Source organism: Triplophysa dalaica, chromosome 10 (genome assembly GCF_015846415.1).
Source record: "Triplophysa dalaica isolate WHDGS20190420 chromosome 10, ASM1584641v1, whole genome shotgun sequence".
Taxonomy (NCBI): Eukaryota; Metazoa; Chordata; class Actinopteri; order Cypriniformes; family Nemacheilidae; genus Triplophysa; species Triplophysa dalaica.
The window spans coordinates 4,405,097-4,432,814 of record NC_079551.1 but is presented as its reverse complement, the minus strand read 5'-3'; the positions used below and the strand labels follow the sequence as shown (position 1 = coordinate 4,432,814).

Below are 27,718 nucleotides of genomic sequence, written 5' to 3'. Positions count from 1 at the left end.
GGAACTTTTAATAATTTGGAAATTTCACTTGATCGGTGACGTAGCCTATTATACGTCGGCGAGATGCCTTGTTGGCCGTGTTGGCTCTGCTTTGTGTAGGTTTAAAACATGTTTTACAGATATGTATTATGGTGTCTGCGGTCTTGCTATGACAATAAGCGGAATAATGCTCATGTGCGGGTTTGCTCTGTCAAAATGCGCTTATTTGTCGACGCATCTCGCAGGAAGGAAACTGAAACGCAAACTACAGGGAAAATAATGTCAGTCACGCCCGAAAGTGTAAAATAAGACGACAGAGACTCTACCCGCAGCATTGCAACATATCGACGATACCCAAGAAACTTGGATTTGTTTAAAACGCTCTCAATCCTGATTGAAACCGGAATAATACGATTTTAACCGTACGGAGTCGCGATACCGCTCTGATGATTTATATTTCACGCACCTCTAGTGTGGACGTCCACTAAAATGGATCTCGTTGTGTTCCGTGTACAGGATGTGGAATGGATTACGTGACCTTTCAAGTATGTATGTTTTTTAGCAAAACACACTTGTATTCGTGGGTAGTGGTGACAGGGTCAATTCAGAAAACACAACAGTAACATGGACAATGGGAGTTTTACCAGAAAGAAGCAAGTTAACCAGTTCCACTTTTATCCTCTGAGCTGAATGGAAGTGGATGACTCATCACACACGGTTGTGACCGACGGCAACTTGGCAAGTGATCTCACATTTTGTTGAGAAAACCGAGAAGATGTATGGTTTGATATCGTGATTTCCTTTAATTTTAAGGAAGTTAAGACTCTGAGATCTTGTTCTTGTTGTGAGCAACAAGTTAGGTAAACAAAGAGCTTATTTTATTGCTGCTTCTGTTCCACTTAAGTGAATAATAATAATAAAAAAGAGAATAATTATATATATTTGGTATTTTTAAAACATATATAAGTTATTTCAAATTAGAGTTCAAGAAAGTGATATTTAAAAAATTTGTTCAGCAAAGAAAAGGCCTTGGGGAAACTGCACACATTGTTGGGTTTAAATCGGATGATGTGAAGGTAATTAGGATTAGTTTCTTTTAATCTCTTTATTGTGCGAAACAATAAAGTTGGACTAAACTGTTCCGCTACACGATGTTCACTAGATGGCAGCAAATAGCAATAAATAAAATCAACACAGTCCGCAAGGGGAATCTCAAATGAAGGACAATGATTTTTGGGAAAATATAATCAAAACACCTGAAACTCCACAAAACAAAGAACGTTTAGAAAATGTGGAACGTAAAAACTCACAAAGCACAAGGCTTCAGATGAAGACATCAGGAAACATTATTTAACAAAACGTGTAAACAGATCAGTGCACATTTTAATTAGCGCATTAAAGTCACATTAAACAAACTACAGATTGGTGAAGCCCGTTTAAGGATAAACAAAATCGATTGGAATTTACATTCTGTCAAGAAGGACTGACAGAAAAAGTAGAACCCCCAAAAGCCAAGAACGTTTCACGATCGGCACACCGAGGCCAAGGACTCATCTATTCATACAATCTACACAACCTCTGCATGTAACTGTATACTTAACAGCCCTGTTATAAACTTAAAACTATGAAACCTTAAACTTCTTAAAAGAGCACACAGACAACGCGTATTTTACTGGAACAACGATTCACGTTTAGTGCCTTTATGCATATTTACATGGTATTTTAACATAATTGAGCCATTTAAATTTAATTTGCTATAAAAATAACAAAAATGCCTTTTGCACTTTTATATTTTATCAATGGGTTCTAAAGTGTGGCTCTTTGGTGATAAAAATAGGAGCAGGGGGAGTTACAAGAACTTAAAAAGTGGGTTTCCTGACGCCACAGTATAAGACAATGTGTCAAGCAAAGCAGTTCCGTTAGAGACAGACCACAGACAGATTTTTCTTTGCGTGCTGATGTGCAGAGAGCAACCTCATGTCTTTCTGCTGGTTCAATCGCAAAAGGACCAGAATTTCATAGAGTCCGTGATGAACTATAGCTTACAGGAGAGACTTTATAAACGAACGGCATCTGTTTCACTCCAAAGGATCGAACTGCGTGCGGAGTAGAAATGGCACTTCTACCGCTTTGTGCATTTTCTCTATTAATGGTGAAAGGTAAGAAAGTCTTTGGAAGATTTACTTTAAACTGCAAACACAGAATGGGCACACGCACCAGCCGGAGCTCTCTGAATGTGCCCAGAGAATGTGGTGATTCTTACATTCTGTGTATTTCATAACGTAGTTTATTGGTGAGTTGAAGTGTATATATTTAATTTCGGGACTTGACATTTACAATAATGCATTTGGCACTTTTATCCAAAGCGACTTGCATTGGATTGTATTATACATTTTTTTCTGACTATGTGCAATCCCCTGGGATCGAACCCATGACCTTTGCATTGATAGTGCCACGCTCTGACCACTGGTGGCCACTTTTCACTGCAATCCATTTTCAAGATCCGACCATATTGTGATTTGATAATGGCCTTGATCTCATCCAGCCGTAGGACATCCTGGGCATACACCTGCATCAGACACCAATGCTTAGGGACAGAAGGCATGAAGGAACAGGTTCAAATGTCACATGCAGGAACAGGCTCGACTTTAGAGGACTGGCAATCCCCTTGCAAACTGTCAGATACTGGACTGTCTTTTGTAACCACACCTCAGCATTACGCTCCTGCAGATGCACCAGAGGTGGGGAAAGTATGAGTGGGGGAGTTCTGGGTAGGGACAACATGCTGGGTGGGGGCAGTGAACTGTGTGGGGAGAGCATGGTGGTTGGTAGCAGAGGGCCGTGGAGCTTTCACAGCATATTGTTTCCTTCATGGCAATGGCAATTTACCAGAAGGAAAGAGCTCAATATACTCCCTAAAACTCCCCTTGTAGTGGGCATGTTATTGGGTCTCTTTGCCGCCTCATTTGTCACATACACAATTATAAAGAATATAATCAGCAGTGAAATGTTAGTCAGGTCAGGTCCGCTCAATGGACAGTGCAATTATATGTACACAACACAACACAAGAGAATATACATAAATATGGTATATATTTTTTAATAAAGTAAGGAACAGGGGCCTCGTGTTATCACGATGTTATCACATCGTTATCACAATGCATTGACGATGCATTGGCGTCTCAAATTTCAATTTACTAGTTCGCATGTTTGTCAATAAATACAAGCAGTCAGATATATGAACTGAAACTCTAATTTTACCTGCTCTTCTTCGAAGTATCAAACATCAAACAAAACACAAGTCTGTGCATTAGCATGAGCAGGCGCAACAGGAGCAAATACAAAAAATAAATACTTAAAGTGCACAATGCAAGGAGTGCAGTAAATACTGCAATGCACTTGTAAAACATTTTAATGTAAACAAATGTTTAAACATTAAATTAAGTAATACACCAAAATAAACAAGAGGCCACACCTACTTGTGAAGTCAATGTTAAAAAAAAAAAAATACATTTGCACTTCAGCAGTGTTTTAGAAGCAAAAAACAAATATAAAAGATCAGAAAGACAGGCAACTTCCTGAAACATCACAAACTGCTCAGTATGAGCCACTGCTTATAAACCTAAAATTTGTAGGTTTTTCTTTAAGAACACTAACTGGTCCACATGGTCTGGTTTAAGAGTGCTTCTTTTAGCAGTTACCACATTTCCTGCTGTGGAGAAAACACGCTCTGCAGACACGCTTGTGTCTGGGATAAACACGTATTGCTTTGACAGCTGAGACAACTATTATATGCAGTATATGGATTATAACTGTTTTTCAGTTTAAATAAAAAATTACTAATATTATTATTATGTGTAAAGGGTTTGTTTTCATTTTTTATATTGTAGAATTACCTTTAAGGATGCAGCAGCCTCTGTCAATGCTCCGTATAGCTCGAATCTCTCCTCTTCTGTGAGAATAGGCATTCCCTTAAACCTGGGATCCAATGGAGAGGCTGTATGAAGGATTCTCTTCTCTGACTCACTGTTGTACCTCTTCAGGAGATCTGTTCTGGTAGCATTTTTGATCTCATGGATCATATGAGAGTCTCCAATGGTGTCGTACATGTTTTGGATGAGTTGCACATTTAGAGGACCAATGAGAGACATTGTCTGATTGCGCTCTTCTGACAATCACGAGTTCACCTTAGCATATAATTAAAAGGGGGGCAGCGTAGTTACGCTGAGAATTTAGTATGTGTGTTTGGCATGCTGTCCGGGGAGAGGGCTCCGGGGTCGGCATTCTCTCCCGACCCCGGAGCACTCCCCCTTGGTTCGGGGTGTGGGCTCTGATCGCTGTGTTTGTCCGTGCCCCGAGCGATTCCCCCCCTTTTTCGGGTAGAAAAGAGTTTTAATGGTGAGGAGTTAGGACGGCATGAGACACTAGCTCTGCAAGATGCGCACCTGTCTGAGACTCATAAGCCGCTCTCGTTTGCAGCACATGTGACACAATCTTCCAGTCCTCGTTAATGTAATGTGCCGTTATTGTCACATTCGGCTCATTAACTTCATTACCTGGGCCTTGGTTTCGTGGTAGAGTTCGGGCACAATGTTTTCTGAAAAGTGGCTGCGTGAGGGAAGCTTATATTGCGGCTCCAGTGCATTCAACAGGTGGCGAAACCCGAGGTTTTCCACCACAGAATAAGGCCGGAAATCCCTTGCAATAAAAGCTGCCACTGCTCTGGTAATTCTCTGCCCTCTTTCCAAGTTGGTCGGAAATGTTGATAGCATTTTATCTATTTTAAGCTGAGCTGGGTCCACCTTGGCAGTGGCACTGATATGCGTTAACAGCTCAGGTACCCCTGCGTCAGTGGCGGCTGCTGATCTTTTAGAGGGGAAGCTCATTTTCGGCCTAAATCATAAAAATTGTCCATTTATTTATATGTAAATTCTTCCCTACCTTCCTTTTCAAGAAAATGCTCTGTAACCCTGTCGTACCAACTAGGCGTCTTTTCCAGTGACTTGAGCAGTGTCCTCTCAATGGCCAGCAGAGCTAGGCTGCTTAAACGGCCTTGGTCCATTGTGTTGCGGGTGTAGGACTTGAGGCGCTTTAAACAGGAGAAGCTCCTTTCTACACATTCAGATGTAGCTCCAATTGTTGCCACTAATGAGAACAGTTTGTAAAGCTGAGGCATTGCACTGTCCAACTCCATGTCTTTAAGGAACACCTAGTAATCACACAGCTTTCCCCTCTTACTCTGCAAGTCCTGATCTGAATGAATGAATTAATTAAGGTTTAGACTATATGAATTAATGAACAAACAATCTCATATATATATATATTTAACTCAACGGGAGGAAATGTGGGAATTATGTTAAACTGAAACAATGAATGTGGTGTGAAATTGTGTGAAATATACGACGAAGGTTGCAGCAGTTGTGCAGTATGTCTTTCGACTAAACATGCAAAATCCACGATGGGACTGAGTTGGAAATGGAGACACAGAGTGATACGCGTCATAATCTGAAGACCAGGCCAACGCCCACACCAACCGTCTCTTTGCATTGCGAGAAGCTGCCGCCTCCTTGTCATTTATGATTTATAAAAAAAAAAAATAATGTCTAAAAGCTGATATGTGACAATGTGTATAGCAAACAAGCTAAACAAGAAATACGTTTTTATAAGCTGTCGACCCCAAAAAACGAGCGTTTTAGGACATAAAAGTGGATTAAAAAGAGATGACAGACCCTCTAATCATTACGCAGATGCTCGTAGTCCGGGCCAGCCCACTCCTCCATTCATCCCAGAGACGCTGAGCGTCCGTGGGCGGGACATAATCGCAGCATTATCCAATGACCGTCTTGTTTGAAAAGCACTGAAAAAAACTGTTTACAGTTTTTCTCAGTCGCTTTGGTGCATTTCTCAAAACACTATTTACATTTGCACAACAGTTAATGCATTTCTCAAAACAATTAGTACAAACTGCAATACCTAGTTGATAACCTGCAAAAGCGTGTCATTTGTTCAAAATGGATAGCTTATTCCTCAAAAGCAAGTATTCATGTCAATGAAAGTGTCAGTGTCATCAAGATGAAAAGTCCTGACACCACTGTTTATGAACAAGGTAGTCAAATGGCTTTGTCATGTTTTCATTATGACAGTTTACTCTGTAAAGGTTTTCCAATGCAAAAAAGGTCAGATTTTATAGTACCTCATGCACATCCAGACGTTCCTCTCTGTCTGGACACATAGTTTCATCTAAATCACAGCGAATATCATTTCTTACAATGCAGCGAGGAAAGTATCTCCTTATACCTTCCACCTCCATGAAGAGAAATTCCTCTATTGGATGTTGGAATGGTGAGTAGGGAGGGAGATACTCCACCAGCATCCTATCATGTGCTGCAAACCACTGTCTGACAACATCTGAGTGGTGAAAACGCACATTATCATAAACAACAACATGCTTATTCAGATGGTCTCCAGTTAGACCCCTCTCATTCTCGGGGATTATGTAGATTTTGACAACTAGTTCAACATTTTTGTATGTAATGACTCAAGCAATGAAATGAGGACTATTAGTTTTATATGGAATGACTATTCAGCATTCACAAGTTTAGTTAATTTTGACTGACATGACATAAGCAACTGATAATGTTATAAAACAGCAGAGAGTTGTATGAAAGCAATTGATGCATGTCCAAAAGCATTTGCAATTTGTTGGAAGGAATGAAAAACTGCTACTATGATGTGGACAAATGACCAAATGTTGTGGAGGTTGAATTAAATGTTGTGCAAATGTTAATAGTGATGTGAGAAATGCACCAAAGCGACTGAGAAAAACTGTAAAGCAGCCCTATTGAAGTCAATGGACGCTGGGCCGCTTTCGAATAAATCTGTGAGAAAACTAGGTTTGGATACATATTGCACGTTTGCAAAAAATGCCTTTATCGTATTGACTGAAACAACACGTCATGCGAGCGTGTTTCCATTGGGCATATTTTTAAAGCGCCATTTCAGTTTGAGCATTTTGAAGGGTAATGGAAACGCAGCTACTGACCCCCTTCAATTACTCTTAAAGGAAAACCCGTGTGAATGCAGGGTAAGAGCTCAAGGGTTTCTTTCTAGAAACATCCTGAGCACCCCAAAACAAAATGAAATCCAGGCCGATGCCCCTATACACTAGCAGAGGATTATAAATTATGATTTAAAAGAAATTATTTTGTTCTATACTTTTTTTTGGAAAACCTTGCATTGTCTACTTATAACATACTTGATTTGTGATTTATTCAGATGTGTTTGATTTATATATATATATATATATATATATATATATATATATATATATATATATCGAATAGACTGCCAAGGAAATGGACAAAATTAACAATTCAATAATGATAGAAATGGGCCCTATAGTGATTTTTGTGTTATTTAGAGAATGCTTTGTATTGTATAAACATTTACATTAACAGTCATTTTCTTTTAAACATCATAACTGTTTTCTTACAGAGAGCCAACAGGAAAGATGACTAATGACTTTGCAAACTACAGCAAGAAGCTAATAGCTACACTGAGCTTCTACGAGCTGTTTTAAGAACGCTTATGTTTCATGTTTGTTACCTAAAATGACCCTAAACATGATTACACAATGTTGTGGTTTGTTATTTAGGAGTCTCCTTTTGTTTCTAAAGTGATTGAATGTCGCTGTACAGACAATTTAGCATGACCTAGCAACTGTCCAAAAGCACTTCCTGCTTTTGGAGAGTGCATATTTAGATGATCGGACCTGTTAGATTTATAACACATTAAATGCATTTACATTTACTCATTTGGCAGACACTTTAAAAGCGACATTGCATTATCCTATACATTTTGTTTCTGATTATGTGCAATGCTCTGGTCCGGAACTACAACCTTGCGTTTTTAATGCAATGCTGTTACCACTGAGCTACAGGAGAATACAGGAAATGAGTCACTATTTCCTAGCAGTGTTGTAAAGTACAGTACTTAAGTATTTTGTACTTTACTTGAGACTTTATATTGCTGCAGACTTTTCTGAACAGAATTTCCTGAACAAAATTTTTTATTTTTACTCTGATACATTTCCCCTAAGCATGTTCGTTACTACAAAATAAATGCATGGATTGGGTCACCATTAAAATGCTGAACCAATCATTGGTTAAAGCTCAATGTGCAGGTGCAAAAAGGTGCTCTTCACAGTTAATTTCAACATGGTTTTAATGTGCTGCTTCTTTTAAAGATGGACAACATTTTTTTCAGTTTCAATGAATTATCAAATATCTGGGTTTTACTTTAAGGGAAATGCAAGGAAAGAAAGAAGTAAGGGCCAGACAGATTTGTTGGAGATAATATTGGGGGTGGGAGGGAACTATTCTTTTATTAAGTTATAAAGATGTGGTTTCTGAACTTGTATTTTGATAGTACTTTTGTAAATTAAGCACAATATTTATCTGATACTCTAAGACTCTTCCTCAAGTCAACTTACCTTCTACCAAAGCAAATTTCTGGACAGATATTTTTACTATTTGTACTTTATACATCACTGGTCCCGACAGACATGATAGAAAGTTGGCGATGAACGAGAAGAATAAATTGAACTTTATACTTACACAAACAATGTGTATCTGACATGACTAAAACACAATGTCATATAACAGTATGATTGTTGCCTCTTCCATAAAACATCTTGTGTATTTTATGAACAATAAATGTATTGATTTGGTTGAACTTTTGTAAATGTCTGAAAGCTAAAATAAACAATATACGTGATTGATAACACTGCATAGTAGTGATATATGTCAACTTCTCTCTTACGTTTCTGACTCAGAGCTTAAAATGAGTAAGAAGTCTGTAACAAATCTCCATAAAAGGGAAGGAAGGAGTCTGGAACCGGAAGACATTTGAAAACATTTAATAAAGTAATATAACAGCCGGCGGCCCCTCATGGACGACCGCCGGCGAACAACAACAAAGTAAAACATAAATACATATACAACCGTAATACAAGTTCGGGCCCGGTCCTCTCTCTTCGGCAGTCCGGGCGCTCGTTCCTTTTATTTGCTCCCAATCTCCTACGTGATTCGAGCCCGGTGTGCGCACAGCTGGCGCTCATTCACAATTACTGACCGGACTCGATCCACGGTCTCGCCCCGCCTACTCAACTACAAAGTCCAACTGCAGAAATTCCCTGTCTGGAAGCAACAAGCAAATGCGAAAATAAGAGAGGAAATGATGTCACGCAAGTGCTACAAGTACACTCTTCTCATGTAACATATGACCGCAACGAAGAACATATTTGGATCTTATTAAACGTTCTCTTTACTTTCTATATGTTTAGTTTCGATTGCAAAAAGAGGACATAATACGATTTCTAACGGCAGGGTAACTGTGATATCGCTCTAGTGCAGTGGTTCCCAAATGGGGGTACGCGTACCCCCAGGCAGGGGCGCCGTATAGGGGGGAAAGTTAGGACAATTCCAAGGGCCCATGACTGACAGGGGCCCCAAACATATGTAAAAACTTATATAACATTATCAAACCATCATCATTCATTATATAATTTTATATAATAATACAATTAATGATCGCTTTCTTTTAAAAATCCCCATTGACCAAAAGGTAAACATCCATATTAACCGACCACCCCCTGTATCTGCATGAAATGGTTTGGTTCTGATTTAGCGCTCTCAGTGACGTGTTTAGTTGCAGTCAGTAGATGCGCCAAAACTACAGTGACCACAATGTTGCCTACTAACGTTAAATCAAAATCTGGTTTTCCATAAAAGAGAGGAAAGACAAAGGAAAGGGTGGCAAACTGTAACCCAGTTTTTCACCAAGAAAGGTGTGTAGCCTATAGCAGTGGTTCTTAACTCTTGCCCGCGAGATCCACTTTCCTGCCGAGTTAACTCTGATAAAACACCTGGGGCCTCATTTATAAAACTGTGCGTAGGATCCTTACTAAAACTCTACGTAAGCACAAAAGCCAAAAATAGCGTACGCAAAAAAAGATTCAGATTTATAAAACCATGCGTACGCACACCTGCAAGCAATTTTCACTTTATAAATCACAGCCTACCTGATAATTTGCGCACGCAATTTACCGCCCTTTATCCGCCCACATTCAACCATATATAGACAATGCAAATTACCTCATTGGCAATGCATATTAAAAAGAGCAAGGAAATTCGTGTTTTTTAAAAACAAAATCATGGCAGCAATGGAGAGCAAGGGCAAGAAGCGAAATTTCTCTGAGGCAGAAATAGAGGTTCTTGTGAGTGAGGTGGATGAAATGAAGGCTATTTTGTTTGGTGGCCACAGCAGTGGAATTACCAATAAAAAAAAAAAATTATAGTGGCAACACATCACTGCTGCGGTAAACGCAGTTACTTCGGCAAACAGGACGGTTCCAGATATAAAAAAGAAGTGGTCCGATCTTAAGGTGGGAGCAAAGAAACGGCTTGCCTCTCACCGACAGAGTGTGTGTGCGACTGGTGGGAGCAAAGGCGCCCCCGATTTGTCCCCATTGGAGACCCGAATGGCCTCGATTCTTGGCCAAACCAGTGTGTGTGGCATTGTGTCTGAGAGGGAGGGAGACACGGATGTGCTGGATACAGGGGAACAAGGTAAATAATTTTATTGCTTGTGTGCTCAATTAAACAAAATATGTTACATAATTGATTTAGTCCTTATTCTTGCAGAGTCTGCGGGAGACCAGTGTGACGAAACTCCCATCGCAGAGTCTGCAGGGGCTATGGAGTTTCCCGAGGTCCCCAGCACAAGTGCGTCCCAACCGTATGGCACGGCTGGAAGTGGCCGGGTGCTGACTGAGGCTGTTCTGCAGACAGAGAGAGACACCATTAACGCAATTACTGTAATCGCAGATGAGCTTAAGCAAATAAGGGTTGTGCTGGGTGACATTGCATCTACATTAAAAGATCTTGTTAAAAAATGTACCTTGGCACTGTTGTTCTTCACAAATGGCGCATTACTTCCTGACGGAGCCTTGCTCCCTGATGATGTCCTTCTTGTTGGGGAGGGGGATGTGGGTCAGGCTCTTCATGCTGGTGTTGTGTTAGGTCGGGAGGAACAGGGATACCATTCATCAGTGCAATGTTGTGTAAAATAGCGCACACCATGATGATCTGGCAAACTTTTTTGGGTTGATATAAAAGTCTACCACCCGAAGCATTAAGGCAACGCCATCTACACTTGAGGAGGCCAATGTCTCTCTCAACTACTGAGCGCGCACGAGCGTGGGTATCATTAAAGCGCACTTCTTCTGTGCTCTGAGGGTTTGAGAATGGGGTGAGTAGCCAGCGCCTGAGCGGGTAACCGCTGTCACTTGTAAAGTATAACAGATTATTTGTACAATAGGCTTTAGCTGTTATTTAAAAACAATGATATGCATTTACTTACCCAGAAGCCAGCCATCGCGAACTGCACCCGCCCTAAGTCGATTCCCTACACTGCTGTGCGCTAGAATAAAAGAGTCATGTGTAGAACCAGGCCATCGTGCCACAACATTCCTTAGAGTCAAGTTGGCGTCACATATAATTTGCACATTTATTGAATGCACATGTTTGCGATTCACATAAATGAATTTATCTAAATATGGAGCCCTTATAGCAATATGAGTGCAGTCGATTGGGAAACCGGACATTGCTGCAAATTGCCTTTTGATATTGGCCTGTTCTCCAACAGTGTAAGGAAACTTTATGTATCGATTGGTCATTTGAATAATCCCTTTCAAAAAAAGTACAGTTCGTTACCTGTCGCCTATTTCCCGCTGATATGTCCCGGTTGCCAAAAATCCTAAAACTGAAAGTTCTTGGGTTGGTACCGTCATGGCGGGGTTCCGTGTTGTTGGTCTTTGTAATGCTGGGCCAAGTTCAGCACACAGATCCAAGAGCATGGCTCTGGGAAATCTAAAGCGGCTTATTAGCCACTCATCATCATGGGCTAGGAAATCCTCACGGTCCCTGAATACTCTTTCCCTGCGAAGTCTGCCATTGGCATAGTCTTCCAGCAGTGCCAGCGCATCCATCATACAATATGCACTTAAGTGTTGCTGCAGTAGGATATTTACGTTTTCAGCGATCAGATGTAATCATTTACACCTTATCACATTAATCACATTAATCACATAATGAATGATAGGCCTACATCCATTTAAGAATGGAAGTGAAAGAAATTAAATTTACGTACTTTCAGCATATAGTTCCTTTTATGTCTTTAAACTAAACATGCAAGTATGTATCTTTAGGACCCATAATGGTGTTTAATGTTATTTGTATTTTTTCCGCAGGAACTGGCGTACGCATGTTTTCAGCCCCGTTTTGTGCGTATGCAAGCTTTATAAATGAGGCCCCTGATGAGGGTAATCAATGACTTCAGGAACAGACGCGTTCAACTTATTGTTGGGCTGCGCAGATTGTTTGGCATATCGTATTAAAGTACAGCGAGAGCGATTCAAATGCGTACCGCGCAATCTGAACTTGAATCTCTTTTGCGGTACTTAAATGTCATACGCTGATAGATTTGCGCAGCGCTGCATTAAGTTGAACGCATCTATTGTAAAAACGCTGATTAGATTGATCAGGTGTTTTTTTTATCAGAGTTGGAGATAAACTCTGCAGGAAAATGGATCTCGCGGACCAGAGTTGAGAACCACTGGTCTATAGTCTGTGAGTGGTATTAACCTTTTGGCTTAATGTCCATTGTGAAATAAGCTAGCTAGAAACAGACTAGTGTTAGCCTTCATTTAATCACCATTTAATCAGTGCAGGGAAAAGTTTTACACTATAATAACCCTGGTGTGAAATTGCATTTTACATGTCCACTTTATTTTCTTGTTGGCACATATGTGCAGCTTAGTAAAAAAATATGCCGTTTTCATTGTTTTGAGAGAGGATGATGTTAATTTTTAAGTTTATTTGTTTTTTCTTTCTTTAAATCTTTCATTAATAATTAAAAATAATTTTGTTACGAGAATTATTTTTTTTGGCAAATATCACAATAAAAATACATTGAGACTGTAAAAGACAGCCTTCAGCTAATTTTTATGGTTGCTTTTAATCTTGCATCAAATAGTTAACTATACTAGACTTCCATGCATGTACAAATCACCAGCAGTAAATTTTGTGCTAGTACTAGTATTAGACTACAAGAAGCAGGACAGTAGTAAGCCTTTAATTAGAGTAATGAAAAGATTTTGATGGGACAGTTAGGTCCTAGAGATGTGGTGACAACAGCTGCACAGAGGGGGCCCAATTTGATTTTTTGTCATGGGGCCCAAAATTCCTGGCGGCGCCCCTGCCCCAAGGGGTACTGCAAGGTAAAACGTGAGAGAAACTGAAATTTAGGAATAAATAATGAAAATAAATTAGTCAATAAATTATGATAATAGTGTTCTTTCTATGAAACGAGGACCACATAAATATGCATAAAAAAAATATTCAAACATTTAAAACGCATTTCAATTTATAAGCGTTCCTTTTTGAGACCCAGACCCGGACTCAGGAGCAGTGTCTGGGTGCGAAATAATGCAAGTTAGGAGAGTTTACGGTTAAATGTTAAAGAAATGTTGATTTTCCTGAACTGAAAAACACTGATTTATTTAACTGTTATGACTAATACTTAAGAGAATTAGCCCATAGTTGCCTAAAGCTACATACAGAAATTTTTATAAGCAATAAACCTGCTTGGGGGCATGAGATATAATAACTGTCTGACTCTCATTTCACTGTATTTAACTGCAAAATGTTGCGGTCTGGTCAAGGGGTACTTGGCTTGAAAAGATCATAAAAAGGGGTACTTAAGCAAAACAAGTTTGAGAACCACTGCTTTAGTGTATGTACATCGTGTGTGTTCATCGACTCATGCATTACAAATCCTCCTGCACTGTTCCCCAGCCAAGCTGCTTGACCCACAATGTTCTCTTGCACATGTACAGTATTCATCAGAACCATTTGTATAGATTGTATTTTTTGTTTATTTATAGGTAAAACAATTTTACACATAGTATATTTATTGTCAAACTATCAGTAGGATAGTTATTTATGCCTGTATATATGTAGCACCCTGGTCCTGTGAGGCACGACATTTTGTTCCACTGTATGTCCCCACATGTAGTGGAATGGCAATAATGATCAAACTGAAACTGAAACTTAACTTACTAAAATGCGTTTAGTTTCGCTTTGTTTAAGGTACAGGGTGCGGTCATGGCGACATGACTGTCGAAGTATTCTGGAATATGATCTAGAGCGAAAAACTAGAAGTAGAAAAGAAGAAAGATAAATAATCGCAGTTAATCCACACACAAAAGAGTACTGAACAACACATCGCTCTTTATTCTGTGTCTGTGATCGCTCATTTTGTTTTTACTCGATGCGAATCGATGACAAGTGGAATGGTTTGAGACGTCGACATTTTATAGGTAGAACTGCTAAAGAAGGTGACGCCTAGAACTCTCTTTCAAGGATGGGGTCGACTATATGAGACCAGTTTTACTTCACTTTTTGTTGTCCTTATTTTGTTCCAATTGCTTCTATTGCTCACATCACATGTATTTCTTTGGATAAAATAAAAGTTATCAGTTTGGGTTTTTGATAAGTAGTACAACAATTTGTAAGCACTAAATATGAAACACATGTTTAAAAGGATCGTAATATCTTCTTAAGATCCTCTGCTTCCTATTTTTCGTAAAATTTCGGCGTTGTATTGTTCATGATTAACAGAGATCAAGGGGTCGTGACGATCAGCACAGTGCGATTTATAAAGCAATGCTGCGGGTGAGAAACAGGGCAATTCTCGGCACCCGGCATAGCGCGAGGATGTGTCTGTTGAGAACATTAATACTTTGTGTTTTTCTCTCTCCGATAATCGTGGAAGGTAAAGATTGTTCTATACTGTTTACCGTGTTGACAAAATGTTTATATGCCCTCGCTTTGGAAAAAGCGTCTTCAAAATTAATTAATGTAAATAAATGTAGGATATTGATTTCTGATTTTCATTCAATAGAATAACACTTTTCTTGATATTGAAACTTGACATTTTAGACTTAACCATGAAAGCATTTCCTTATCATCTGAATTTCGAATCCAAGACATTACGATAACAGGAAAGAGGTTTGATCAGTTATATTCATGTTCTGTGAGGTCAGTTTACTGATGCCAATGTCTTCCACAGGTCTTCAGCTGCTTCCACAGACCCGTGAGGATCCTAACAATCTGAAACATGCAGATGAAGGTACTTTGAAGTGAAGGTTTGCTAAACCAAGCTTAACTTGGGATAGAAAAAGTTGTAATAAACTATAAAATCATAATATCTACAAAAATATATTCTGCTTTTCAATAACATTTAAACACTGTACATTCTCTAAATGTGTATTCAGAGGAAATCAAGTCAGTGATGGAGGGAGATTCTGTCACATTACACACTGATGTTACTCACATACAGAGACGTGATCAGATACTGTGGATGTTTGGAGCTCAAGGGATTCCAATAGCTGATATTTATAATCAGAAACCCAACACATATCAAACTGGAAGATATGGTGGTAGACTGCAGATCAACAGTCAGACTGGATCTCTCACCATCACAAACATGAGAACAACAGACTCTGGACTTTATAGATTAGAGGTCATCAACGGGAAAGAAACATTGTTCAAGAGATTTAATCTAAATGCCTATGGTGAGTAAAGAGAATTCAAGTCTTATCATCATAAGACATCGAGCTTGTTGTCAATATACAGTATGCTCTGTGTTAAGGAGGTTTGGCTGGTACGCTGCTGGTGAGATGTTATTTTACATCATTTTTTCATAAATTGTTTTTCAGCTCGTCTGCCTGTTCCTGTCATCATCAGAAACTCTTCTCAATGTTCTTCATCATCAGAAAGATCTTCAGTGTCAAAATGTGTGTTGTTGTGTTCAGTGATGAATGTGACACATGTGAGTCTCTCTTGGTACAAAGGAAACAGTTTATTGTCCAGCATCAATGTGTCTGATCTCAACATCAGACTCTCTCTACCTCTGGAGGTGGAATATCAAGACAACAACACATACAGATGTGTGATCAATAATCCCATCACAAACTGCACACAACATCTACACATCAATGATGTCTGCCACACGTGTTCAGGTCAGTACACAGTTATAATAATGTGCTGTTGTGTGGAAATTCAGCCACTGTCAGCATTATTGTCAGTGTGACGTTGTTAAAGGCATTTTTGTTGTAATTATATACACTCTGGTATGGAATTCCCACGTTATATTAGGGTTATTGGATAATGTGTATTGATAGTAGGGAAGCACACAGTTTTTTGACCGTTTTAGGTCATGCTTCATGATTATAAACAGGCTTTTTGGATTAGCCTATGTGGGACCAAGTAAAACATTATGCTGTATCTACAAGTGTGAACCAAACAACATGACACCACAGGAAGCTAATTGAAGCAATTTTTATTCGTTGAAGCACAATAAAGAGACTATGTCCATATTTACATGTATGCATTTGGCAGAGGCTTTTATCCAAAGCGACATACATTGTATTATCCTATACATTTATACATAGGTATTTGCAATCCCCTGGGATCGAACCCACAACCTTGCGTTGTTAACGTAATGCCCTTACCAGTAAGCTACAGGAAAGCTATTTCATCCTTTTGCATTGACACTAAATGCTTCCTCACTCCTTTAACCAAATCCTGCAGTTAAATGGAAAGCTGAAAAACAGATGTTATCTTATCATTTGTGGTTAACACTCAGATTTTCCAAGATGTCTGAACCGTAGAAAATTATGGGTCAAAAAACTGTTTTGTCTGTGTTGTAGGTAATGATCACATGTTTTGAAAAAATGTTTGTTAAAATTAAATGTACTCACCCAAACCTTTTTTTGTTTTATGTCTAGGTTTACGTCATACTGACTGGGTTGTCATCATAGCGGTTATTTTCATTCTAATATCAGCAGCTGGTCTGGTCTGTTTTGTCAAGATTGTAGCAGTCAAACACTGTCGGATCAATGAACAAGAACTGCAGGAATGTAAGTATTGAATCAAATATGACAAATCATTGTGCTCAAGACACTAGATAGTTTCATGAGTTTAGACTCGATGAGAGTGAGACAAACAGATGACTGTCCATTTTTTGACATTTTAAATTTACATTTGTGTCACGTGGTTTTATTTTACAGCCAATGTAGAAGAGACGCTATCTTTGAATCACTTGAACAATTTGGTAAGATACTGTACTTATATGTTCATTTAACACCATACGAACAAGAGTTGACCAGTAATGAATGACTCACTTTGTAAAAATGTTTGTGAAAACTGCATGGTGTAATTCATTTTCTCAACTAGACTGCCGGTAAAGTAAATGGGGAACATGGTCATACACAAAATAAGCCCTATAGGGCATTTTTCTGTCTTGAATGTTTTATATGAACATACTTGCATTAATAGTCCTTGTTTCTGTTGTGACTGGCTCTGTGTTTTCTTACAGGGAGCCACAAGTGATATGGTTTCTGCACCAGCAGTTTCAAATGGAGTCTTCACCTGCTGTCCATGTGGTCATATTGTTTAATCATGTCTAATTGTAAATGAATAAATATTAAAATTTACATAATTTCTTGTGCAATCTGATGTAATTTGTATTTATTTTGTAGTAAGAACTCATCCCGTGATGTAATGTGTTGGTTCTAGGTGGCAACCAACAAGCTGGACTCATTAAAAATTGTGAATGAAAGGTGCAAGTAAATTTCTTTATTATCTGTTTTTAAACGTGAAGGGCTTATGTTATTCTGAAGAATGTAGGTAAATGGCTCCCATTCATTTGAATTTGTTTTATGTCAATACAATAGAAGTGAATGGGTGTCACTGCTGTTTGGTTACAAACTTTCTTTAAAATATCTTTTCAATTCTGCAGAAGAAAGAAAGTCATACAGGTTTGAAACGACAAGAGGGCGAGTAAATGTTCATTTTGAGGTGAACCATATAAAGGCTCTCAGAGAAAAACATTACGCAGGGGACGAAAATGCACCCAACCACTTTTGAAACAGATTAAATGTACAAGGTTTTTATTGTGCGTTTCTGTGGAAACCAAAAAGATGTTTAGGAAAATAACAGGTCATACAGGTTTGGAATGATTAGATTAGATTCAACTTTATTGTCATTACACATATACAAGTACAGTGTAACGAAAGGTAGTTAGGTCTAACCAGAAGTGCAATTAGCAAGTGCAGATATACAGTGTGATGACACAAGTGTTCGAGTGTTTAAGTGCCAAACCAACGCCCTATCCATCAGAAAACGTTTTACTGCCGCAGGTGTTGCGAAGTCACTGTGGAAATGTATCTTCCTGCTTGTCCAAGTATTTTGCATATTTTTCCCCAAATCCTGTTTTCCCTCCTTGTTAAATCTCAAACATTAAATAATCATGTTGCCTTGGGATGCAGCATTTCCAAAAACAAATCAACGCTGTTGAAATAACCGCTTTTACGGAGCAGTGAACACAAAACGCTTTTCAGCTTGTATCTTAAAGTGTTATGGACTGGCATGAAGTTAGTTTGACTTTGGACGTTCGATAATCGTGAATTTAGGGACCATCTCTAAAGTTACATACACATTCAATTATTATTTTACAGTTTTAATAGCATTTAAAGGGAATTACAGGCAGAAAACTTACTGTACAGTGCTCATGAGTTTGTCAGCTATGATGCACACCGTTTTGATTTTTTTTATAATAAACCGTAAAATCAATTGCAAATATTGCTGTGTTTCACTACTGTGGCAAAATTTGCATATGATTTTACGTTTTATGACACACTCGTGAACACTCTACAGTAAGTTTTGTGTCTGTAAGTGATTCCCTTTAAATGTTATTGAGCTTTAAAAAAAAATATTTTCATGAATGAGTCCATACATTCGTGAAACACATGGCAATATTTGCATATGATTTTGCAGTTAATTATAATAAATAATTAAAAATCAAAAAGGTGTGTATTGTATCTGACACTCATGAACACTGTACAGTTAGTTTTGTGTCTTAGTAATTCCCTTCAAATGTTATTGAGCTTTAAAAATTGGATTATGTGATCACGTCTCTGTATGAGAGTAAGATTAGTGTGTAGAGTGACAGAATCTCCCTCCATCACTGACACTGACTTCACTTCATCTGCATCAACACCAGACACGCCTGCAGAAAATATAAAAACTCAAGTAAATTCAGTCCGACACATTATAATCATTATTAAAAGAGTTTCTATTTTCACTTATCACAAAACGCAAGCAATATCAAAGGCAAAGCAAACCAAAGAGATAAAATCATTCTGCTTAACATTCTCTGTGATCTTTCACACCTTTGTACCAGAAGTGACTTGCACCTGAGCTCAGATTAGAGGTACTTTGGCATTATAAACATGATATCCTGTACAGTCATTGTGAGACATAACTCTTTACTTACTGATTTTATCTCATCTTCATGTTATCAGATCTTTTAATAATGTCAAATCCAAACCATTTAATTTTTGGAATTTATGTGTTAGGCAGATTACACAACAACATATAAAAGCACTTAAAATGATTTATGTCTGAACTGTGTAAGAAGCTCTTAATGTAATTTTACTGACTGAGTAGTGGTCTGAGAAGAAATACCGCTGTGATATATCTGAAGTCCATTTCATGTCTTATAAAACCAAATGTTGTCTTGAACCAATAAAGATAAATTAAAAGATCTAAAAAAAGGAGTAATTAAGCGATTAAACTCACCATTCACAGTTACACTGAACGTCTTCCACAAATGATCTTTGTTCCTAAACATTTCAGCTATACAAGTCACTTGAGGTCCAAACATCCACAATATCAGATCATCTGTCTGTAGATCAGTAAGTGTGTAGGGTGACAGAATCTCCCTCCATCACTGACACTGACTTTACTTCATATGCATCAAAACCAAACACACCTGAAGAACATATTGTAAGATAATAACTGATGTGATGCACTGAGTTCAGCTTAATTCAACACAAAAACACATGAATGAAAGACAAATGCTTTCTTACCCATCACACAAACTAGAAAAACAAGCCCACATTTCTTCAGTTTTCTTTCTTCCTCTGTTGTGCAGAAGCACTAGTAGAAAGTCTAGTGTCATAGTCATAGTGTTACATCCTTTCTATGTTCACAGGAAACTTAAACGTATCTTTTTCACGTCTCGAACACAAAAAGTGTCATGATACTCAGGTTGAGACATGGCGTGGGAACCCAATAGCAGGCAGACACAGACGGTAGAGGTGGTAACACTTATATTTATTGTACAAGTAACAGGACTAAACAAACAGGCAAAACAAAAACCCACGAGGGGGAAAACAGGACAGGAATATATAAACTTTAAGAACAAACACTGACTTACTAAACTATAAAACAAACACTTGGTACAAACACTAAACAAACACTTACTTAGACAAGGGAGACAGGAACTGGGGAGACAAGGAACTTGAAATAGTAATACTATTACAGGTACAAGAATGTACAGCAAACAAGTACAATGCACGAGCACAGGACAATGAAACATGAGGACTCTTTATAGGGAACAAACACAGGATTGTTAACGAGAAACAGGTGCTGGGGATTAGCACTAAGGAGAGGCTGACGAGGAACGAGATGTAGGGAACAATGACAAGACACGAGAAAGAATCATTCAATCTCACATAAAACCATAGGTTATGCCAGCGGTTCCCAATCCTGGTCCTCGCGACCCACCGCTCTGCATATTTTGTGTATCTCTCTTGTTTAACACACCTGATTTAAATCTCTAGCTCATTAGAAGAGAGCTTAATGAATGAACCGCGTTCCGATTGACGTGTTCCCTGAACTGTGTTCATTGCTCTCTACTCCCTGCACACATGAAATCGTCTGACGTTAACTTAAGAACACGAAGAACAAAATTTACTACGGAAGATTGAAGGGTAATTTAACCGTAATTTTGAGATTTGCGCAACATTATCCACATTTCGAACGGGATTTATGGCAGAATATCTAGTGATGTTTACTTCGCAGGGCTCTTATGGGCGTATTAAACAACCCTCCGAAGCGGTAGGAGAAGCATACAAAATATGCAGAGTAGGGGGTCGCGAGGACCAGGATTGGGAACCGCTGGGTTATGCCATGACTCCACTCAAATAACACGAATAAACATGACATGATAGTGGAATCATGACAAAAAGTATCACTCATCCTGTATCAAATTGCAATTTTTCCTCAAATCTTTAAACTAATAACTGACAAGAAAATGATCACACTTCTTAGTTTCTCTGCATCATTCTATCTGTTTCATCTTAGTTAGACAATTATGTTTAAATTTCGGATATATTAAAAAGTTCTGTCTGGTCAAATGCATTCATAAATGTGTTAAAAGTCCTGTGTTCCCTCTATGTTTTTAATACATGTTTCTATCACTTTCAACATCCTGCACTCTTACAAAAATGGTGCTTCAAACGGTTCTTCAATGCCATAGAAGAACATTTAAAGAACCTTAACATCTGTAGAAACTTTCTGTTCCAAAAAAGATTCTTTGTGGCGAAAAAAGCTTTTTTAGATTATAAAAAAGAGATTAGGGTTAGAAAGAGATACTTCTGAAGAGAACTGTTGACTGAATCTCTTAAATTTTACTCATTTTATCAGCCTGTTGACCTATTTTCGCATCATGTGCATGGTGCAGTAAGAGTCATTATCTGCTGTGACTTGGGGTGTGGGAGATGTTGGAGGTGTTGCAGCAGCTGAGATTGACACTATTTGGGGGCTGAGATCGACACTATTTGGGGGCTGTGACCCTCCCTTTTTGAGTAAAGCTATAACCTGCATTAATAATGGCTGCCTGTAACGGAGTGTTTCGGTCGGGATGTGGATAGTGTATCAATTGATATGTACATTGACAGTCTTAAATGTGAAGTTTTGTATGTGTTTGTATGTTTGTGTTTTGGTTTCTTTTGTGTCTTTTCTTTCCAGAATTGGGGAACTATCCGTGGCCAAGATCCTCTGTTTGTGGTGCTGTGGTTGTTGGTTTGCAGTGGTCACAACAGAGAAGTTTTGGTGCGGTGTGACGTGAGCGAGCACAAGCATTTGCTGAGTTATTGGATCGAAAGAATGACTTCCCCAATTATGAGTTGGAGGTCTTGTGTGTGTGTGTGTGTGTGTGTGATAGTTTAGTATTTTAAGATGTTGTATTGTCTGGATCTTAATCCTTTAAATTAAAGGCAAGCTTGTATTTTATATTACGTGTTTGTAATAAATTGTTTGCCATCTTCCCCTGTTGTCTGCGACCTGTCTCTGCCAATAGTGAACCTGTGTGCTTTTGGTGCTTATGTACTAGGTTTCAGGGGCGGGTCCAGAGTATTTTCTGGTGGGGGGCACATGGGAAAACCCAAAAGTAGCAAAAATGAAAGCTGCCACTGATCGCCCACTTCAATACGGCCGATCACTTCAATTTATATGGACAGTTACACACTGTTTGTTTTCATCTTGCTTTTCTTGGCCACATTAAATCTGCTGGGTGTACTCTAACCAAGTGGTAACACACAGAACACTGGCATGTTTGCTGTACAGATTTACCAAGAAGTTAGTGCTTCTAGCTCAGTACAGTGAACAAAGCAGTGTTCTGTATAGAAATCAGTTTTAAGCACCACTTAAACTGGCACTGAGAGTATTTAATCCAGGTATAGGCTTAATATCAGGAAGCGCTGAAAGCTCTGGTCCAACCCTGCAGTGTTGCCAACTTGGCGACTTTGTCGCAATATTTAGCGACTTTTCAGAACCCTTTAGCGTCTTATTTTTCATAAAGCGACTTGTGATAAATCTAGCTACTTTCTTAATAAGTCTTGGAGACTAAGCGAAACATTCTGCTTCACTTCTACTGCCCTGCCAGAGCGAGTCTTTGCCTTCTGTACAGTGCGAGTGCCCACAAGAGAGGAGCAGATGAAGACCGCACTGATGCATGAATGAGATTCGCAGTTTGCTTGCACAAACATTGTTTCCGAGAACTAATCACTTACTGACCTTATTTGAGCATTTATGGTTACGAAACGTGATGAAACGCCCTGACTATGGACGTGTAAACATGAACACAGACAGATTTTAGCTGTTCGATGAAAATTACTGCTGGTGTGTAGTTTTAAGGGGTCTAGTTCAATCACTATTATGTAAAATTTGTCGTCTGCCAACACAAACACAAAAATAATTTAGTATAAAAATAGAAGAACTTTAGATAACTTTATTGTGCATTTGGGTGAATTGTTTTAATGTAATACTATATACGACAGCTCAGAGAGTAGAGATGTGAAGCAGACCTGAAGCGCTTAGCTCGATAGATACTACGTGATGACATCGCTGATATCCAAATTAGCGTGTGGCGTCATCTGGCGACATTTCAGGCAGGACGTAGCTACTTTCCATTGAAAAGAGTTGCCAACACTGCTACCCTTGTCCATGCTGACTGAGAGGTAAGGTCTTCAAGATAGGATGTGCAGGGCCTGCAGCTCTGGTTTGAGAAATGTCAGGAAACATTAGCGTTGCACACTACATACTTTCGGTTGAATGAGTGCATCATCCGCGTACTTAAAGTTCACTTCTTTTTGGAGAATTTTCAATGTTTGATGTGTGGAGACCGTAAGTAACTTGACAAATAATGAAGTGCATAAATGCATGATTTGGGACGCACCTATTGTGTTGGATTATTTAAAGGACACACTTACTCCCTGGTTATGTTTGGACTTTACTGCACAGACATATCACAGCACTCATCACAAATATCACAACTGACAGCAAAAGCACCACATGAAGAAAAAAAGGTACTTGCTGAATAGCTCAAACAGATAAACATGTCAATACCCTTTCAGTACAGAGAAGATCAGTTTAAACAGTAATACATATCTTATCAGTATGTCCCATGATGATGTTTTCTTGCTCTTAAAAGGGTTCGTGGAAAATAACGTTTAACAAGATGGACTGTAGAATTGCTGTTATACACTGTCTGTTTGAGAATGAATTTTAAGAAAACACGTCAGAACTCAAAGCTTCAATTGAATGATGAGATCATTAGCGGTCTCTGATGATGCTTCATTGATTATACAGATATAATGGCTAAATTATAAACGACCACTTACCGAATTATTTTATTCAAACATTATAAACAAATCTCAGAAATTACAGAAGATCTGCGTATTCACCAGCACTATATAAGAAGCACCAAACAGGTGCACACCTGACCTCAGATCAGAAGCTCCTCAGCATCATGATGAGATTTAATAAATATACATAGAAACCTGTAGGGTCACCACAATTTAGATATTTTGTAATACTGACATACCCAAACATTTGTAAGTTTTGCCCCTTTCAATTTGGATTGTCTGTGTGTTATATATTACACGACATCATAAGAACAGTAGGAATGCTTTAGGTCTATGAACAGATTTTAAGGGCCGTTTCTAAACACTATCTGCTGGTGTCAGTGTTCTTCTTGATCTTTCTGATGATGAAGATTGAGAAAAGTTTCTGATTGTCACAAGGTCCACAAAGCAGCTCAGACCAGTACATCCCCAACCAAGAGCAAAGACGGACTATTTGTCTTATTAATGCTGAAGTTGCAATATTTGGTATTAAATGCTAAACCTAAACCACATGTCAGCAGTCTGAGTGCAGCTATGACACGTCAGAGGGGATCTGGCTCTCCCGGTTGAGCCTGGATTCTCCCGAGGTTTTTTTCTCCATTAATCAATAATTGGAGTTTGGGTTCCTCGCCACAGCAGGGCAGTGTTGGCCTGCTCACCGGGAGACTGCATTTATTTATATATTTATTTATTTATTTATAAATTAGATATCATTTATTAGAATGATCTTATGCGTTGTATAAATACCATGCACTGTGCTGTGTTTTAACTTTTCTGTTTTTCCTGTTTGCCCCTGTAAAGCTGCTTTGAAACAATACACATTGTGAAAAGCGCTATATAAATAAACTTGAATTGAAATGAAATGAAGTGAAACAGATAATGGTCAGGACAGGCAGAAAAGGTATAACAGGCTGTGATCGTCGCAGGCAGCAGAGGTTCAGAAACGATAATCAAATCCATTGTCAAACACAATAAAAAAATAAGGAATCCACTCAGAAATGCAATATGACACAAACAAGACTTGCCAATGAGTGACTTAAATGACTGGGTTTAAATAAACAAAGGTGTACAAGAGAGAGGTAACAAACTAAATTATTGTACTTACATTTAGGTAACGTCAAAATCCCACAACACATTTGCTTCAAAATGCGTTGCGAGAACTCGTAATCCAAGATTACCCGATCACAAATGGAATTTACTTCCTTGAAAGGACCACAGCATGTACCCTTCGCTAACAGGCTTCTGAAAGGGCCTAGGCAAAGGGATTCAGGTGTTCACTTTCGTTTGAAATTCCCCTACAAATGGCGTCCCCTTCACCAAGGCTTCTTCAAGGGTGCATTACTGCCAATCTCACGGGGAGTCAGATTTTGAAATGACACCGGATATCTGCTAACCTTCCACACGCATCAAATAATAGATATGTCTGTATGGTTCTGCAAGCTCTATGTCCCGGATTACTGACCTATATACACACAACACCACAGCACATCTCTGTATGAGTCAGGAAACAGAGAAAAGTTCTATCACAGTGCATAAAGTCTCATGGGTTTACAAAAAAGTTCAATGCAAAACCAAATATAAGAAACATCTTTAAGGTTCGTTCTTAAGCATGCACAGTTAAAGAACAAGGTCATCAAAAATATGTGGCTCTATAAACAACCTTAAAGGAATCGTATATCCTCCATATAATGGATTTAAAGGGAGGCTACCTGATTTAAGGTCCCAATTTTAGTTTCTACGCATGTTTAAATGGCTAATCGCGGTATCAGCCGATGAATCAGGGTGTTTTCTAGCGAAATAAACTACTTTTTATACTTTTTAATCACAAATACACAGCGTGCACCCAACTGTGTTGCGCGTTCAAGACTTCCTGTAATACATTATCACGTTGGAAAGGTAACACGTCTGTACATCTGTATATGCCTTTATTCTTCTGTTGAACACAAAACAAGATATTTGGGAAATGTGGTTTTGTGTCCATACAATGAAAATCGATGTGGGTGAATGTTGTTTGGTTACCAACATTCTTCAAAATATCTTCTGTTGTGTTCTGGATAAGAAAAAAGTCAGGAAGAGTGACTTGAAGAATTTTGACTTGTTATTACTTCAGGCCTCTTTTTTAACCCAAAACCACATGCTCAGCTATAATTTTATCATCGATTCTTGCTGTTTATCTATTCAGAGTTATGGGGTTTATTAACCATAAACTAGAGAGATGTCACACAGATAGACCATGAAAACCAGAGCAGGACAACACTGCATCATTTACCACATCAGACTGACGTGATCGCCACATTCAGTTGCACAAAATTATAATGATGAATGCTTTGGTAACTCAAAAAACAACTTTTTCTTCATTAATCTCAAATTTTAATACTTCAAGTATTTCTAGTTTCAGTACACAGCAACCAAAATTGCACAAAAAAATATCTTATCACTAAAGACATCTAGGCTATTAGGCATCTCATATGGCCTTGCATGAACAAGTAAGAAATGCGCACCCCCTAGTGTCTGTTTATGTTTATTCTTGCCTCAAGTTCATATCTTAAGGGTCTGAAGTAATTCTCAAACTTTTTCTGGCAATTCAACTCACCTTTATTTATATAGCGCTTTTTACAATTTTCATTTTTACAAAGCAGCTGTACATGAGACACATTGAATACAAGAAAATCAACTAAAGGCATATACCTGTAAAAACAAGGAAAACGGTGAAAACAACAAAGACAGACATACAAATGCTCCACACACACAATATGCATACATACTTACACACATTGACATAGACGCACACACACACACAACACACTCGTGCACACACACACAGTGGAAGCACACATTTGAGATAAAGGAGAACCACAGGTCAGACATTAACTTCTGAATTCTAATCCCCACTTTGGAGGTTAGGAAGGGTTCCGAGCGCCACCCGTCCCCAATAGACCCAACAAAATGGTAATAAACTTTGTCCACTGTCTGTCTTGGTTTTGACTGCTTTTGACATTTTCGCATTTCTTCTATTTATTTAGCCATTCAGCAGGAAGACCAAACCGCAAGAATAATGATGTAACCTTTGTCTTCAGTTACTTTCCATAGCGTAGCTTAACCATCATATGACAACAATTGGAGCTGTGAGAATGATTATTCTATTGTAAAAATGTTTCAAAACTATTTGTAGTCGTTTCAAAATGCTGCTTGACAAAATGAAAAATTAGTTGAAAAGATGCAAGAGCAGGTACAGTATATGACAAATATGCCAAATATGAATTAATTCCAGTATAAAGTTTGACGTTTATGAGCAACTTCTGCGGTTCACTAAGCTGAGTGCTTCTTATAAAAAATGCTTTTACACAACATCACAAAATATTTTTGAGACCAAAAAGTTGGGCGTATAGTGGGTAAAAAACATGGATTGAATTATAAATTGATGTCAAAGTTATTATCTCAAGATCACAGATGGATCAAAATTGAGTTCAGGCCCACTTTCATATTACAGTAAATCGACAATGGACAAGAGCAGAGTGCCCTCTGGTGGATATCAAGAGCACTTCACCTGATGCTTGAGCTACACCAAGGTCCTCAGAGCAA

At 38.5% G+C, this 27,718-nt stretch overlaps 1 protein-coding gene across 5 annotated transcripts; it reads left to right on the top strand.

Annotated features, from left to right (window-relative positions):
- The first annotated feature begins 85 nt into the window (after positions 1-85).
- LOC130430726 (SLAM family member 5-like) lies at positions 86-17,644 on the top strand. 5 transcript variants are annotated; one of them, XM_056759871.1, is made up of 8 exons: positions 14,215-14,437; positions 14,721-14,874; positions 15,172-15,231; positions 15,377-15,676; positions 15,821-16,123; positions 16,892-17,023; positions 17,174-17,217; positions 17,482-17,644. In XM_056759871.1, exons 2-8 carry the CDS (start codon positions 14,766-14,768, stop codon positions 17,560-17,562), a joined length of 1,029 nt encoding a protein of 342 aa, XP_056615849.1. In that variant the 5' UTR covers positions 14,215-14,437; positions 14,721-14,765; the 3' UTR covers positions 17,563-17,644. The 5 variants fall into 5 exon arrangements, with proteins under 5 accessions (XP_056615852.1, XP_056615849.1, XP_056615851.1 ...); XM_056759874.1 differs by lacking the exons at positions 14,215-14,437; positions 14,721-14,874 and adding an exon at positions 86-524; XM_056759873.1 differs by lacking the exon at positions 14,721-14,874 and having other exon boundaries at positions 14,215-14,419.
- The last annotated feature ends 10,074 nt before the right edge of the window (positions 17,645-27,718 follow it).

Excerpts from the sequence above, each read along its gene's own strand:
- LOC130430726 (XM_056759871.1), top strand. The coding sequence starts at position 14,766 with ATGCTGCGGGTGAGAAACAGGGCAATTCTCGGCACCCGGCATAGCGCG. Across the intron at positions 14,875-15,171 it reads CTCTCCGATAATCGTGGAAG|GTCTTCAGCTGCTTCCACAG; the intron begins GTAAAGATTGTT and ends TGTCTTCCACAG. Across the intron at positions 15,677-15,820 it reads ATTTAATCTAAATGCCTATG|CTCGTCTGCCTGTTCCTGTC; the intron begins GTGAGTAAAGAG and ends ATTGTTTTTCAG.